Genomic DNA, 17470 nt, shown 5'->3' with positions numbered 1-17470 from the left:
CACAACAAATAAAAGATGCTAACAGCTCTGGTTTCTGGTTCTGGTCTCGACAGACTCCTCTGAGTCCTGGTCTAACCCAAACATGAAGCTGAGCCTCTCTGATGTTCTGATGATCCAGAATAACTTCAGACAAGCCTTAATCCACAGTTTTAGATTTTATTTTCTCACATCTTATGTAAAAATCATGTAATAATAATAATACATTTTATTTATAATGCACTTTATATTGGAAATAAAATCTCAAAGTGCTACAGGAAAAAAAGTATAAAAAAGGGGATAAACGCAGTAGTTAACCTAATACCTCAGTAGAAGGAAAGATGACAAGTTCATCCTCTAGAATTATGATTTTTCTCACCCAACAGACCAAATGGACCAATCCTCACTGGGTGTGTTTAACTGTCTCTGAAGGAAGTTCCACACAGCTATAGTTTCTTACATTCATCAATCTTCCCTTTATTTCTATCTCTCTCTCTCTCCCTCTCTCTTCAGGGCAACCTGCCAAAATACTCCCACAATGCCCTGGTGGTTCAGGCCATGAAGACCAACCTGGCGGACCCTGACATGCATGTGCTGTTCTTCGACGTGGAAGCGGTGATCATCCAGCTGCTGACGGAGGAGGCCCAGAGACCCAACCCCACGCTGGTGTCTCCGGAGACGCTGCAGAAAACCCAGGCCGGGGCCGACAAAGGAGGCTCCTTCCTGGCCAACAAGATCTTCAAACAGGTCGGCACAGCAGAGAGCCAAAAGGAGGAGGAGCACATCAGTTCATCATCACAGTTTACTGGCTGGTTTAGGCTAAAACTAAGTTCTTCTGCTGCTGCTGCTGCTGTAGCCCCAATACTTTTGTACACTTAGGGTGTATTCACACCAGGAAAGTCCGATAGTTCACTCGCTTTGGTGCGGACCAAATTTTTTTTTACTTGGTGCGGTTTGTATTCACATTGCAATGGTTGATTAATGGTTGATGAAGTTTGGCAAATATTAGAATTTTATCTCAAAACTGAATTTTCTAGAACATTTTGAATTCTGCTCTCAATTTATTCAATTCAATTTTATTTGAGGTGGGACAATGCAAGTTCATGAACAAAACATATAGGATCGTAAACAGTCAATCTAAGAGACTCCCTGAGTGTATTTGTGAAGCCACCCACCAGGTCTCACTTCCAGCCATTTAGCTCAGTGAGTTAGACGCTGGTTCTTGGTGTCAGAGGTTGTGGGTTCAAGTCCTAGCTAGAGCATAATGGACATTGTAATGCTGATGTTTTTGTTGTCTTTCTATTTTGTCGCTTGTTACTCAGAATTGCCTAAATTTGTGCAAAATTGCCCCGACCACTGATGCAAAGCAGCTTTACTGTAATTTCGCTCATAGTTTTCTTTCACATTGCCTTTTATTTCAGTCTTGTGCTTTTCTTTGAATATTTCATTACAGTATTTATATCAATATTACCTCCTGTCCAAACCAGGTGAAGGAGACGATGAAGGAGACCATAAAGGAGCACCTCCTGGATGAAGATGAGGAGGAGGAAGAAGAGATGAGGAGGCGTGAGGAGAAGTCCAAGTCTCTGAGTCTGCTGGAGTACAACCTGACCATGGACACAGCCAAACTCTTCATGTCCTGCCTGCACGCCTGGGGCCTCAACGAACACCTCGACGGCATCTGTCTGGAGCGACTGGGCATGCTGCGGCCCCACTGCCCCATCTCCTTCGGTCTGATCTCCAGAGGAGGACACATGTCCCTCATGCTCCCCACCTTCAAGGTACCTGTCTCTGTAAACTGTCTGGGTAAAGCCGTCTGAGCCGGGTCAGATGATCCGTGCTGGCCTGTTTACACCACACACCACTATATCCTGGGAAAAAACCTTCGCTTCAACTCTTTCCTCTTTTTTTCCCAGGAGTCCTTGCTGTGCCAGTTGTCCCTGGCGACGGGTCGGAAGCTCACTCTGTCTGACATCGTAGGGAAGGGGACGTACGGCGTGTCCAGGGCCGTCACCACGCAGCACCTCCTGTCCGTCATTTCCCTGGCCAACACTCTGATGGGCATGACCAACGCCACCTTTGTTGGGGAGCACATGAAGAAAGCACCAGCCAGGTGACCAACACACACACACACACACACACACACACACATACAACTGTATGCTTTGCTGCCGTTCTGTGTGTGTGTGGATGGAAACAAACAGCTAATCCAGATTTTTTTTTTTTCAGTACAATCACAGTTTTCCTTGAGCAGCGTCTAGTGGTTTTATCACATGAACTATAGTTGAAAGTTGTGTGGACAGCCATCACCTCCACTAGACCACCAACATACCAGACCAAAGCAAACACTTAATCCAGCCACCGTTCAGCCACCCCCCAACCCCAGAGAAGCAATCACACAACAAGTGTATTCGTGCACAAAGTGCAATAATTCTGAATGAATGAATTTATTTTTTATTTATTGAACGTGTCTAAAATTGAGGGAGGGGGGGGGGCATGGAAGTATGCATCCCTTTCTACTCATAATGGTTTATATATCTATCTATCTAATACATAAATATCCATATCAATATACATATACTACATACTGTAATTGTCCATATAAATATATGTTTATACTGCATAAATATCCATATCAGTAACCATATATTAATACGTTTCTAATCATAGAACCATTCAATTATCCTGCACTAGCTTCACAGTGATATACTCCAAAGCAGTTAGAGATCTCAACAGGCCTGAAAGTTACAACCAGGGGCCTCATTTATCATTGTGGATACACCTTTTTTTTTTACACCCTTTTTCTCCCGTTTTGTGCGTTAACATCTAGGTAAAAAAAAAAAAAAAAAAGATTTTCTGGGATAAAGGGGCAGATTACATAAGATTATTCTTCTTTCTGCTCCCTTTTGTTGAGATTTGGGAGGATTTTGTTTTTATTGTAGCTTATTAAAATGCAACATCATTTTTCTGACTGATTTATTGCCCGATGTCGCTGTGTATCTCGCTTTCGGAGAAGTTCCACTTCTTTCCCCCGCCCTCCGCCCGTTGTCTTCGTTGTCATTTTGTTGCCGCTCCACAGAGCGCACATGGCTACTTAATATGCATGTGCTGACCATATATGGTTGTGTCTAGGCGTTTCGGGGGTGGAGTATGAGGTGTGTTCACATGTGCACCATTCTTGGGTCTGGTGTGATTTATCAAAGAGAAATTGCAGAGAGTTGTGCGTACGCACAGTTTGATAGATCTGAAAAAGGTGTAAATATTTTGGGTGTGCGCCATTTTTGTCTTTTCGCCATACGCAAACATTTTGTAGCAGTTTTACACCTTTTTTGATAAATGAGGCCCCACACTGGGGCTGACCCACGGATTTTGAACCCTGGTCCTGACGCAGCGCGGCTCACCAGCATTCAGTCTTAGCCCGAACCCAACCTGAGTCTGACCACAAAAAAGAAAAGAAAAATCTACTTTACCAACCATAGTGACGAGGAATCTGAAATGGAATATCTTATTGAACAGGACATTCAGGCAAGGCAGTTTTATTTGTATAGCCCTTTTTTTTTTTTTTTACAAACAGTTTGTCTCAAAAGGCTTTACACAGCATCATAACAGCATCCTCCGTCCTTAGACCCTCACATCCACTGAGGAAAAACTCCATGGAAAACCCCTTTAACAGGGAAAAATCTGAGAAACCTCAGGGTGAGCAACAGAGGAGGGATGCCTCACCCAGGACGGACAGACGTGCAATAGCTGTTGTTACAGACAAGAAAACAGTTTACAGTACCGAATATGAGAAACATAGAAATGTTAACAAGAGCTGATGAAGGCAGCTTCTGGTGGGAGGAAAGGCAGGGAGAGCAGGCCAGCTTAATGGGAGTAGTGGATGGCAGACTGGTTGATGGGAAGGGAGGGCAGGCCGGTTTAACAGCAGGGGAAAGGGGGGCATAAGAACTGTGTAGAATCCATTACTTTTCATTTACAGTCCTCTTCTGTAATCATCAGCAAAATGAACAGCACCGAAAATAGGAAGCCTAAGGCCTGAGTCTTTTCTATATATTTTCATCCCAAAGCAGCGCGTTGGCTTGCAGTGCTGACAATTTACCAAACACATCTAAAAAATGGGTAATAGCAAGTACACTAATGTTGCTATGCATGATGTGGCCATCGGTTACGACACATGTAACGTTACACTGCAAAAACTCAAAATCGTTCCAAGAATATTTGTCTTATTTCTTGTCAAAATGTCTCAATTTTAGTCAAAACTAACCTCTTTCCACTTAAAGTAAGACTAATCACTTAAAAATTAACTTGTTTTTAGATCATTTTCACTTGTTTCAAACAAATTTTCACTTGAAATAAGTAGAAAAATCTGCCAGTGAAAGCAGGTTTTTTGTGTTTGTAATATGAAAGAAAAACTTGCTCCACTATCAGATTTTTCTACTTATTTCAAGTGAAAATCTGCTTGAAAGAAGTAAAAAGTGTCTAAAAACAAGCTACTTTTTAATGTGATGAGTCTTATTTTAAGTATGATGAGATTAGTTATTGACATTTTGGGGGGGAAGAAGAAAACAACCCTTGAGAGTCAAACTGGAGCAGCTTGACAGCAGGACAGTGAAGCTCGGCCTCAGACTCATCCACTGGGACCAGACACATGAATGAATGAGTCGCAGGCTGTTTCAGACAAAACCTTGGTTTCTTCAGTTGGGGGCAGTCAGGTTTCCATCTCACAAGAGGAGGTGGTGGGTCTTCTGCTCAAGATGCCACTACTCCACCGTATCTTTACAGAACAATAGTTATTTCCTGCTATAATATTGTTTGAATTCTGAATTGCAGAACATTTAAACTGCAGCATGGCGCATGGTTGAATATCTGGATCAGGACGTCTGAGCTGATGCTAAAGGCTGTGAAAACTCTGCATTCATCTTTAGACTGGACTTCATCAGTCCATGACATCAGTGTACTGTAGATCGCCACCTGGACTCGCTCAGACCACAGATACCCGAGACAGATGTCCAAATGTGATCCAGATGTTACTGGAGGTTTCATTCAGAGCATGGGTCCAAGCAGAAAAACACATCCCTGATCCATCATCAGTGATTCCTGCTGAAAAACAAAATAATAAACCAAACAAGCTGCGACAGAGGCTGAATTCAAAGCACAGAAACATAGACTCTGTTCATACACATACACAATAAGTCCAGCTACTATCCAGTCGTGTGTGTGTGTGTGTGTGTGTGTGAAGCTGATTGTTTAGTCTGTCTGAGCTCTCATTGTGCTGTGAAAGATTTAACACAGAGGTCATGGTCCTGCTGCTGTAACACCAACACAACATTTCATCATTTCGTCAACCCTGCACAGAACAACCCTGCAGGGACGGCCAGAGAGGGGGGAGGAGTGTGTGTGTGTGTGTGTGTGAGGGGGAGGGTGAGTACATAGGAGAGAAAGCCTCTGGTTTTTACTTCACCTGTGTGTAATTTAGTTTTCTTTTCATGGGTTATAACAAATCCTTGAAGGCAGGTCGAAGGCAGGTCTCAAGTCAGTTTAAACAAGTCCAAGTCAAGTGTGAACACCTTGACTGTCCAACTCAAGTCTCTGAGGACAAGTAGGAGGTCTAAATGCCAGGGCAGGTGAGATGAGTCCAGGTTAAATCATGTGTCTTTGTGTGTGGCTTTTAATCTCAAATAAAAGCCCAGTCTTAAATACTAAATACTAATATACTGTAAATTTAATCACATTGGAGCATTGGAAAGCGTTCTTGATCGTAGGTCCAATTAAAAGTGTGTGTTGAATTTTGAAAACCAGCCAGCGTCAATGGAAGTCAACTGAGCAGGGTTCAGTATGGAAAGTATGGAAAAGTATGGAATTTGATTTTATACATTTCCAGGTCTGTAAAAGTATTGAAAATAGAAAACTGACAGTAGACCTGCTGTTACCCACAATTGTCCCTGGTGGAATCTCTCACCTCATGCTGCTGGGTCTCAAAAGTCTTGCAACTTAATTACTGAACCTAAAGAGCAGCGCCGAAGAAGAGAGGAGAAGTTCTCCAGCTGTTTATTACTTTCTTCAAACAAAGAACTCCTGCCTGGTGGTGTGTGTGTGTAGATGTACAGCTACAGATGCTGAAGACTCCTTTATTCAACTCAAACACGGACCTGGCTCCACCTCAGCGCCCCAAACCAGCAACTCTTATATATTTGAAGGTGTTTGGGTTTTTGGCTTTTTCATGTTGTTCCCTCTCTTACATTTATGACAGTGGAAAAGCTTCCTCCATGTGCACCGGAGTTGGAAAAGAAGCCCTCCTGAAGTTAGAGTGTGTTAGTATTTCATCACAGCACCCGCAAAACAACACTTTCTCCACAAGGAGAAGAGCTGGAGGCTTTTGGCTAGAACAAATACCAGCACATTTTCTGGCCTCTGATATGATTTCCTAACTTTGTTCTCTAAACATCGTAGCTCGTTGCGTAAAACACGTCTCTCTTTTGTATTTTCAGGAAGATTGAACCATTTTCTTGGTGTTTTCATTTCACGATCTGCCTTAGTTTGGAACAAGTCTGACTGTGAAATGCTTTGTTTCAATGAAAATAGATTTGGTTTTATTATTCTTCCATATGCACATAGTGTGTGTCTGCAGTGCAGGTCAGGAGTGTTAGATTAGAGACGGGAGAGGAGGACAACCATAATCTACACACATCCATATGGACTGATTGTCACTTTCCAATAAGTACACACACACACACACACACACACACACACACACACACACACACACACACACACACACACACACACACACACCGCCTGTCACGACTCCACAGCTCCAGTGTGATTCAATTTGTCTTGTAAATAGAAAATAAATCTCTCTGTCCAATCACAGCTGAGGCACGTTTAAGTGCAGATGTTACAGGTGAGATTTTTTTTCTTTTGGTTTGAATCAAATCACTTTTTTTTTTTTTTTAACTAAAATTGATGGATTTAGATTTTATTTAGATAATACTCAAAAGCCCCATGTTCCAGCCAGAGTACACATTACGCATGCATACACAAAAAGCAGCAGTCAGATAGCATCATGAGCTGCATCGACGAGGCATGCTGTGAATTTATTTAACCCCATGCGGCTGATATCAAATGTAATTCCCATTAACTCCTGGTGTCTGCCGTAGGGTGACCTTTCTGAGTGAAAACCAATGTGTAGCTAAGAGCATGGCAGGAAAAACTCCAGCTGAAGAACAAACTTTTTTTTTTATACTTTATACTTTATTGCAAAGCTTCTTACCTTCACAAACATAATCAGTCATTTCATTCTCTTTGCGATATTGTACTTTGCATTTTTTCCCACAGGTATATATTCACAAAGTAAATAATAATCCATAAAGAAAACAGACTAACATACTGAAGAGTTCATTTGCAAAAGCAGATAACTCCGTTTTTATAAAATTTTAGAATCTTCATTTTTTATTTTTTATTTACAGAAGGTGATATCAGTCAAACCAAAGTTGAGTGACTTTGAACAAAACAGACATATCTCAAAAAAATAAAGTTTTATTGAAAACAACACTATGCAAAGAATAATTACAAAGCCTCAGCTCATTTTTTTCAAAATGGCACTTACCTGCTTTTGCAAATGAACTTTTACACAAGGCAAACTGAGGTATTTCCCAAATGAGGATCTCAAAGAAAGGAAATTAACCAAAAAAAAAAAAATTAAAGAAGAAAGAAGACACTTCAACTTAGACTTAACTTTTTCCAAGTGGATTTCCCTCACAAGTGTTGAGTGCTTGCTCCTGCGGGCCCTTATGGGGCCACCTTAAGGTGCTCAGGGTCATAAGCTCCCTTCATGTGAAAAGATACTTCTGCTCTAGTTTGGAAGGTGGCTGGAACTGAAGAACTCAGGAACATGAGCATAAGCATTCAGTTTCATAAGTGGACAACTGTGACCAGTCTGAGGCTCAGGCAAAAGCATCATTACACAGATGGATGTACGGGTGTAGAAATGAATTACACAGGTGCCTCTCAAAAGTTCATTTATTTCAGTGGTTCAATTCAAATAGTGAAACTCATATATTATAGAGATTCATTACACACAGACTGAAATATTTCATGTCTTTATTTCTTTTAATTGTCATGATTATAGCTTATTAATGAAAAGACAAAATTCAACAAATCAGAAAATCAGAACCAAAGCCATCAGAGAATGTCATGTCTGTCTGTAAGTCCCTCACAATCATGAAAAAGAAACGTATCCCAATAGTTAAATAATAAATGAAGACATAACATCAGTATAACAACAATGATAAATGAGGCACAGATGAAGTAATCATCATCATATCATTATCAAGAGTAAATGATAAAAATCTAAATGACAGAAATGATAATATGATTTGACCTTTCTAACATTCTTGAAACCAGATCATAGTTGGACTTATTAATAACAGAGATTCACATTTCTTTATGACATATAAAGATAAAAAAAATAAAATGAATAAAACGTCTAATGTGGATTCATTTAAGTACAACAGCCTCTCTGTTCTTCCATACTTTCTGATGGAGGAATCTTCCTTATGTTTAAATCAATCAGGAAGGAGTACACACTGATGAAAACAAAACTTTGGAAACTTTTGTCCACATTAGCTTCAACTGAACCTTGGAGTTTATTCTGCATTAGAATCAGGACTGAGAAAACCCACAGAAATACAACTAGATGGACTTTCATCAGATCTGCTGTTGTTAAATGTTGTAGTGTTTGTCACTCAAATGTGTTTGTGTTTCTTAAATTGTGTTAACCACAAAGAATAGTGTGTGTGTGTGTGTGTGTGTGTGTGTGTGTGTGTGTGTGTGTGTGTGTGTGTGTGTGTGTGTGTGTGTGTGTGTGTGTGTGTGTGTGTGTGTGTGTGTGTGTGTGTGTGTGTGTGTGTGTGTGTGTGGTGTGTGTGTGTGTGTGTGTGTGTGTGTGTGTGTGTGTGTGGGGAGGGGGGTGTAAGGGTTGTCACTGTTTCTTCGTGTGTGTGTGTGTGTTACAGTGAAAAGCAGTGAGTGTGTGTGTGTGTGTGTGTGTGTGTGGGTGTGTGGGAGGGAGTGTATGCAGGTGCACATGTTCTTGTGCTCCATTTTCTGAATGGATCTCACTGCCTCTGTGTTAGATAAAAGGAGTGTGTGTGTGTGTGTGTGTGTGTGTGTGTGTGGTGGTGGGAGGGGTGGGGGGGCATTTTTATTTGAACTGATTCAGTCTGAAATAATAGCTGGAGTTGTGGCCAGTGAGGACAAATCTTTGATTATGTTATTGGTTTATTTGCCAGGCAATGAAGATGTCATTTAACAGAGTTTAAAAAGAACAAAGAAAAAAGAAAAAACTTGTGTTGTGAGGTACAAAGAGTTCACAGCTGTTGCTAATTTTAGCTCTCATCCCTAGTTGAGCTTTTACATATAATTTAAAGGGACAACGAGGAGTTTCTCCATCGGCAGAACGAAAAATTCCGCGACAATAAAAAAGTCTCATATTAATGTGGATGAATCTCCGTTACCCACACTTGTTAATGGGCCCATTTTCGATAAATATATAGTTTTGTCTCTATCGTTATTTTGTTATTATTAGTGGTGGCGGAAATGCTGGTCGAGCCGACCAGCGTTTCCTTACTTTCGGTTTTGCGGCGAGTCATGAGAATAACGCAGCCAAACCGCCGTTTATGGTCGGGACTACGACGGTATGTGATCGTCTTTAACCTCTGACTTTAATTCTTGATGAAAACATCAAACATGAAAACATGAGTCCGTCTTGCGCTGGTCAAAGAAATTTCCTGTGCGCGCGGAGGCTCATAAATGTAGTGTGGAAACGCTTCGCTTTTCCAAAACTCCTCGTTGTCCCTGTAAATGTAAACATTCAAAAGCAAAGGCAGAACAGTTGATGACATCCTACTTACCTAGAATACAGTCAAACACTATAGACCTACAGTATAGGTCTATTGGGACTGAGTAGTATCAACGTACAGGTGCATCTCTATAAACTAGAATCTGATGCAGGTCAGTCTTCCCCATGAGAGTGGAGCTACTGAACCAGACTAACCATGGAAATAAATGAACTTCTATGATATTCTCATGTATAGAGATGCACCTGTATATTCATTTCTACACCAGTAAATCCATCTGTGCAACAACAGAGTCATGTCATACACATACTATAGTTAAACAAAAAATGTGCAGCACTGTACAGAGTGAGAAAACATGGAGGAAGTGTTGAGTTTGCTGCTAATTAAAAATCTGATCAAATGTCTGTAAAGTGGACTCTCTGTCCTGTATGTGAGGAAACTCTTCTTCTCAATGCCTTTGCTCTGTTTGGATTCATCATGGTGTTGTGACATCCATGTTGTCAACCTGACACCATCCATGATGTTGTGTTGTGTTGGTGCACATCGACAAACGGCCTCTACACTCTTCATAGGGACAGTCATTATGACCTCCACTCATGCTTTTTTTTTTTTTTTTTTAGGATTCCCACCACTGTACCATTTACAGTGTTGAAGTGCTATCTGTAGAGCTCCCTGGCAGTGACTTGTTGCCTAGCAACTGTTATTGATCACTCCATTGATTGTTGTATTGGAAGTATTAGTGTGTCTCTGAAAGTTAGACGCCTCCAGTCTGTTCAGACAGGATTGTGTCCTCCACCTGAAATCCAATAGGCTGGAGCCTGAAAAGACACTCGCCATGCACACACACACACACACACACACACACACACACGCACGCACGCACACACATTCACACATTCACACAGACGCACACAGACGCGCACACACACACACACACACACACACTGAGATTCAAGTAGTTGGTTTCCAGAAACTGAAATAAAAACATGTTGTTTTGTCTGGTTGTATGTATGACTGTGTGACTGAGTTTCTTTGTGTTTTGTTTTCTGTGTGTGTGTGTGTGTGTGTGTGTGTGTGTGTGTGTGTGTGTGTGTGTGTGTTGGTCCTCCTGGATCCTCCTTCCTTTAATATTTGATGCCTCCTCTTTGTGATCCTCCTCCAGGCCTCCCAGACCAGGAGGAACCCCAGAGTCTCCACGCAGGATGCCAGCCGCCCCCCCTCAGCCCTCCTGCCCCGCGCTACAGGCCCAGATCAAACAAGGTAACTACAAAAGAGAGGGGCGCTCACTTCACACCTCCCCAGGGCCCTGTGGGGTGGGAGGGGGAGAGGGGCGGGGGTTTGGATAATGCAGCCCACCGGCAATAAAACCCACAGAGAGTTATAGAAGAGAGAGAGAGAGAAAAAAATTATATATATATATATATGTGTGTATGTGTCACAAGAGGAAGCTGCTGCTGTTTCCTCGGTCAGCAGGTCTGTAAAGGGCTGTTCTCAAGTTTTTCCACTCAGAGTGTTGCTGAGGGAACTTTAGCAGAGATTCACACCAGGACTGCTGCTTCATGTCTGCTCTCAATATTATTCTAGACTGACTGAGCTCTGAATTTGTTCATTTAGGAACTCATTGATTTTCCTTTTTTCAGACCTGAGAACACGTGGTTTAACCTCAGTCTGTGGTGATTAGAGCCTGTACCTTTGTATTTGTATTGGAAATAACAATATAAATGTTGTTAAGAGCAGAAATAGAGCTGTGTGAAGACAGAAGAGGGTAAACCATTTTTTGAATGGGTATTTGTAAGGGTTTTTAGAAGGTATCCTGACAGTGGGACATCGGATCAGAAAGCAGTGGTGCACAACTTAGAGTTGTGAAGCAAAGGGGACATATTATAGAAATATCACGTTTTGAAGACTCTTTAACATATATTTGGGTGTTTGTCTTCTGGCCCCCAAAATCTGAGAATTGATGTAACTAGTTTTTGAATTTGCATAACACCACCCCTACCTGGTACCAGTAGAAGGGGTGGGATGGTGTGGGCTGTTTTGAGAGGATGAAAAGAGCTGTGATGTTTGATCCTTGGGGGATTTTGACCAAAGCATGTCACAGACATGTCTTTAAGACACCTGGGGACTGTTTTAATATGTGGAAAAGAGGCAGAATATGTCTCCTTTAATGTAATCTTCACTCTTCAGCACCATGAACTACAACAGCAAATGAATATTTTGATCAAGAGCGATCTGTCATTATTAGTAAGTGCACTGAGCCTCACAATGAACTTTTATGGCTACAATACTGCAGTGTAATAAATTAATACATAGAAAAGAAGGACTTATTAGGATTCTGTCTAGTGAAGCATCAAGGGAGCTACTGTATGTACTAAAGAAATGTAGGGAATTGCAGAAAAAACAGTGAGGACTTGAATGAAAATATGAAATAAGAATAAAGAGACTTAGATTGGAAAAGAAATAGAGAGAGGTCACTTCACTCAGTGGAGGTGAAAAAAGCAGTTTGTTTATTGCAGTTAGAAACTGTAGGGAACATCTTTAACCAGCCGTCACCATCTGCCTACAACACACACACACACACACGCTCTACCTACCACATGTAAGACAGGCTCAATACCAGCAAATGCACACACCAAGAAAAATCAAGTCCGTATGGATGTGCGCGCGCACACACACACACACACACACACACACACACACACACACACACATACATACATGTGCCATGGGTGGCACCCTCGGGTGTTAGGTGGAGGCGGGGCCCCAGTGCTATTGTCACGCCTTAATGGAGGCCAAGCGTGACAAGCGCGTGGACTTATTCATGCCACACGCCTATTGAGCAGCGTTGAGGAGGAACCCTGGGCCGTGACCTCTGTCCAGCAGAGTGCTGTTAACCCTGCTCACCGCCTCCTTTCACATGGAAATACATGAGGAGGCCCCTCTGATGCAGTGTTCAGAGGGAGAGCAGGGGGGGGGTGTACATCATTTAAAACACCTAGAAATATTTGAGCTATTATTTCAGGACATGATTGTTTTCAAAAGGCAACACCAGCTACATGTGTTCCTGCAACACTACACAAGTTAATTTATAAGAGATTAAATGAAACAATGAAATTGTATATTAACTATATATAACTATATTATATTAAAAACATGCCCGAAATAAACAAATAAATAAATAAAACTACTATTTTGAGAATGAAATCAAATAAAATATGATGTTCACAGAGATGTCCAACCTTTGCCTTACACATGAGATGAAACTACATATATGTCAATCAGTGGACAGGTCAGATGACTAAGAGCCAAAAAGAACTAATTCTAACTTCTCTGTTGTCCAGACAGTTTTTTTCTTTTTTTTTTATGTGAAAAAACAAACAAACAAAAAACAGTATAATTTTGGGACCCAATCAATGTTACAATACCACACAAGTTTGATGGACACCTCTCATTGTTTTGATATTCTGATGAGCAGGTGAGTGAAACACAGTAACAACTTTGCCTTCCTTGCCATGAAGTGTTTCAATACACAGAATCACTGTTTTAATGAAGAATTTTCACAAATAAAAATCTGTCATGAGCTGGAACATGTTATTGGCTCTAATGAAATGTAAAAAAAAATCGCAGAACAGGTCTGAACACAGACAAAACAATAGAAAGGAAATGATGTGTGCACCTTTAATACATCTCTGTGGTTTTGGGTGGAATTTCTGAATTCGAATCTTAGATTATACTATGATTAAGCTTTTTATATTAACTAATAAAAACAGAGGATGTAATGACTTGTTGAACTGCTGCACCTACACTAACATGACCACATTTTACATACATTCATTTGTGGACACTTACCAACAACAACCAGACCTTTGTGCAGAGGACACAGCCTCCTGTAAAGCTCCTAGCCCACTAGCTGATGTATAATATGATGATGAATATACCTAACCTCCTCATACAGCAGATATTCATTTAAAACGTTTAGTTTCTCTGCACCAATAGAAGACAGTAACACTACGTCGCGTAAAAGGCCATGCCCCCTCGCCGGTGAAAACAAAGGAGAAGTCCTCTGTGTATAGGCGCTAATACAAAAAACCACAATGCCAAAGAGTTGTTGTGTGGTATACTGTTCATTGACCAACTTAAAAGAACCTACAGTAACATAAGATTTTCCCTACTCCCCTTAAGAGAGTGGGACAGGAAAATAAGAGATTTATGGCTTCAGGCCGTACGAAGAATGGAAGAATGGACAAAAATGGCAAGCTGTGGGACTGGTGGGGTGGGTGGGGGTTCCGCTATTCTGAAGGTCCGCTATTCCGAACTTTTCCGAAGGTCCGTTCTAAAAATGTACATAATGTGTGGGCTAATATACAAGGGAAAAAAAAAATTCAAATGTTACGAGTTTCGATCCCTGGCGCCCCGCACCCGAGGTAACTGTTCTAACCACTGCACTACAGCAGCAGTTGATTGACATGTTTCACTCAGCATTATATACCGCACCTCTCGCCGCTGAGTGGGCTCATTCTCCGGTAGGATTTACATTCCCTAAATCTATATATTTTTTTGGTAAAATGACGTGATGTAGCTGCCTGACAAACGTTAGCTATTTTAGGAGGTTTCCAGGCCGGTTAACGTTAGAGAGGCGAAATCAAGACGGACTACGGCGGGATTTGTTTTTACCGCCAGTCAAAGCCAGGAGTTTGTTTTCACCGCAATGGGGGCGTGGCCTCACTTGCTACTCTCATCTATGGTAGAAAACTCACCTCTTCTCTGTTTCTCTCCTCTTCTTCCTGCTCCCGTCTCTCTCTCCATCTTCACACTGTCATTCACTGCATGGCTTTAGCCTGCTGCCTGTTGACACAAACACCACTCTCTCTCTCTCTCTCTCTCTCTCTCTCTCCATTCACTCTCCTTTGTATATGTGCACACCTTTCTTACACTTTCCCTCTTTCTCTACTCTTTCTTTCTGCCTTTCTGTACCACCAACTGATCTAATGTTGCTGTTGACTGTTTTCTCTGTTGTCTCTGTTCTACATGTTTTCTCTGTGTGTTACTTGAACAGTTGTTTGACAGCATTTTTAAATGGTACCTGTTGCATTTAGCTTCTCTACTGGTTCTGTGTGAGCAGCAAAGGTTGTGTACTCTCTACTGTTATAAATGTAGCACAAATTGTATTTAGAGACACATCTCCTTACAACAGGAAATGTTACATTTGTTAGAAAATTATATGAATATGAGAAGTGTGATGTCTTTTGATCTCCAGAGTAAAAGGTTTCAGGCTTCTGACCCCGACATAAAGAAACACCAAAAGGTTATGCTCATTTGAAGCAGCTCTTTAGAAGAACAACAGCAGTTTGTTCTTCCAGACATGTGGTTCATTGATAAATTGTAAATTCCTGTTCTTTAAATTTATCCCAACGAACACATGCTGATGAAATCCTGGCCTCGCAGGCTGAAACCTTTTTGTCGACTTTGGTTTGTCTGGTCCTCATCTCCAAACTAACAACTAATTCTTCATCTCTTTACCAAGCAGTTGCTGGGGAACTAAGTGACATCTCTGTTTCCCTGCTGACATTAATGTGCCTTTTTGTGAACCTCTCTCTTATAACTTCATATGTGGCGTTTCTGCGCATAGGAAATCTGTGTTTAAATTGGGGTTGTTTTCTTTATTTATTCTTTACTGTTTTCTTAGTTTTTCTTTACTTTTCGTCTTTGCTGTTACATTAAGGGGTCTGGTCTGATTTAGATTATGTCCTAATGATGTTTACCTTGAAGACTGAACCAGTTTGTAGATGATGTATTTAAAAGTTTAGATCTGTATCAGGTTATGAGCTGTCCAAATCAAGGGATGGGTTAACATCAGAGACTCTGAGTCTGAATCCATGGTACCGGTTCAATAATCTGACTCAACAGCAGAAAGTCTTGGTAGAGTAGACTACTACATTGGTACTGTGCCCACAATCCTCTCTTTTACTTATTACTGTTGTTATTGTTTGTTAACATCATATTTTATATGTCAAGTTTTAAACTTCATTTATCTGTTAACAACACTCTACTCTTACATTTTGTTTAAGGTTAATTAAAGTTAATCAGGAAAACTAACTGCCAAGATGATACCACTAACAGTAGTATCAGACAAGCATTAGCATACATCAGTTTACTGTAATCCTTTGATTTGGACAGAAAGCCGGTCCTGTTGCCAGGTGACAGAATGATGTTGATACTAGATGATTCACATCATGGACCTGTGTGGAGGTCAGAGTGGTGGATGTGTGTGTAGCATGTTTGACTCTCATATGGCAAGAGTGCGCCCTGTTGACCAGCCGTTACTTAGTGTATTTTTCTATCATGACCACTCTCGTTATTTCCCCTGACTTCAACTTTGCTGAATATGTACAGCCAGGACAAGGCAAGGCAATTTTATTTATATAGCCCAGTTTTTATAAACAGTTTGTCTCAAAGGGCTTTACATGGCATCATAACAACATCCTCTGCCCTTAGACCCTCGCATCCACTGAGGAAAAACTCCAGGAAACCCTTTTAACAGGGAAAAATGGGAGAAACCTCATGGTAAGCAGGGATTGAAAGAATTTAAAAAAAACACCAACTCGTTAAGTGTCAGAGTAAGAGTAATGGAGGGTTGGTCTTGGTCAGGATCATCAGTTGTTGTCTTTGTCTGAGTCAAGAACTGTATGTCTCTGGCAAAAAAGAATAAAAAGCTACAGTTTAAATGTTTCAGAATAGGCCTTAGTTTTCGTGTAAAAACATACTCCAAAGGCCATTTATATGAAATAAATTCTGTATGCACTCATTCTTTAACTTTAAAATTTGTTTTGAGGGAGGGTTTCTTTTTCTTTGTTTTCTCCTCTGTATACGTGTTTTTGTTCCTTGTTCCTTGTTGTACTTACATGTTCTTCTTCCCTGCTGCCTGACCGACCGCTTGTCTCTTTTCTATGTTTGGTACTGTTTATATTAAAATCTTCCTAACCTTTTCTTTCCTTCTTGACTATTTCTCTCCTTCTCTTCCTTTACAAGCTGCTGTAGCTGCCACAGCCAACACCAGCACTGCTACCACTGCTGGGGCTCCGGGGGTCCCTGTGGGCTTTTCCCACGGGCCCCCTGGTTCCCCCAGCCCCGGCCCTGCTTCTCATAACATCCACTCAGTCAACGAAGGTACAGACTGAACTGACGGGTACCACTTAGGGAATGTCTGGTAGCCATACTCTCCTTTCAGTCACTTATCTTAGTCTTTGGAGAACTTCTGCTTCCTAGATAGTCTTTCCTACCGCTCTCCCTCTTGCCTCTCCATTTGTTTCTTCCTCCCTTCCTGTATATTTTATTTTTTCATTTTCTATTCCTGTTTCTGTTTTTCTTTGTTCTATAGACTTCTCTCTCCCTTTATTTCATCACTATTCTTCACCTCCACTCTCTTCATTCCATCAGTTATTCATCTTCCCACATTTTTTTCTCATGTTCCTCTCCTCGGCTCTCGTCACCTCATCTCTCCTCTCTTGCATCAGTCTTGTTTTTCTCTGCAGCCAATGTTAGGTTTTCATCTCAGGCGTCTAGCTCCAGTTTTCTGCAGTGTCTTTGTCCTTGTTTTGGTCCACAGCACTGTCTATCCGTTTATCTGTCTGTCTGTC

The 17470-nt window shown here is 41.2% G+C and overlaps 1 protein-coding gene across 2 annotated transcripts in view; it reads left to right on the top strand.

The window, feature by feature from the left end:
- The window catches only part of LOC146977407 (WD repeat-containing protein 7-like), a 50581-nt gene extending 33555 nt beyond the window's left edge, over nucleotides 1-17026 (top strand). For both annotated transcript variants that reach the window (XM_085793660.1, XM_085793659.1), the window contains exons 16-20: nucleotides 490-723; nucleotides 1464-1757; nucleotides 1893-2089; nucleotides 10996-11093; nucleotides 16863-17026. In XM_085793660.1, coding sequence (XP_085649786.1) covers nucleotides 490-723; nucleotides 1464-1757; nucleotides 1893-2089; nucleotides 10996-11093; nucleotides 16863-17011 — 972 coding nt within the window. In that variant the 3' untranslated portion in view covers nucleotides 17012-17026. The remainder of the gene's footprint in view (nucleotides 1-489; nucleotides 724-1463; nucleotides 1758-1892; nucleotides 2090-10995; nucleotides 11094-16862) is intronic.
- Nucleotides 17027-17470: the final 444 nt, after the last annotated feature.

The sequence above is a fragment of the Trachurus japonicus genome, chromosome 12 (genome assembly GCF_045865225.1).
Source record: "Trachurus japonicus isolate A0001 chromosome 12, Traja_1.0".
Lineage (NCBI taxonomy): Eukaryota > Metazoa > Chordata > Actinopteri > Carangiformes > Carangidae > Trachurus > Trachurus japonicus.
This window is presented reverse-complemented; position numbering and strand designations above follow the sequence as displayed.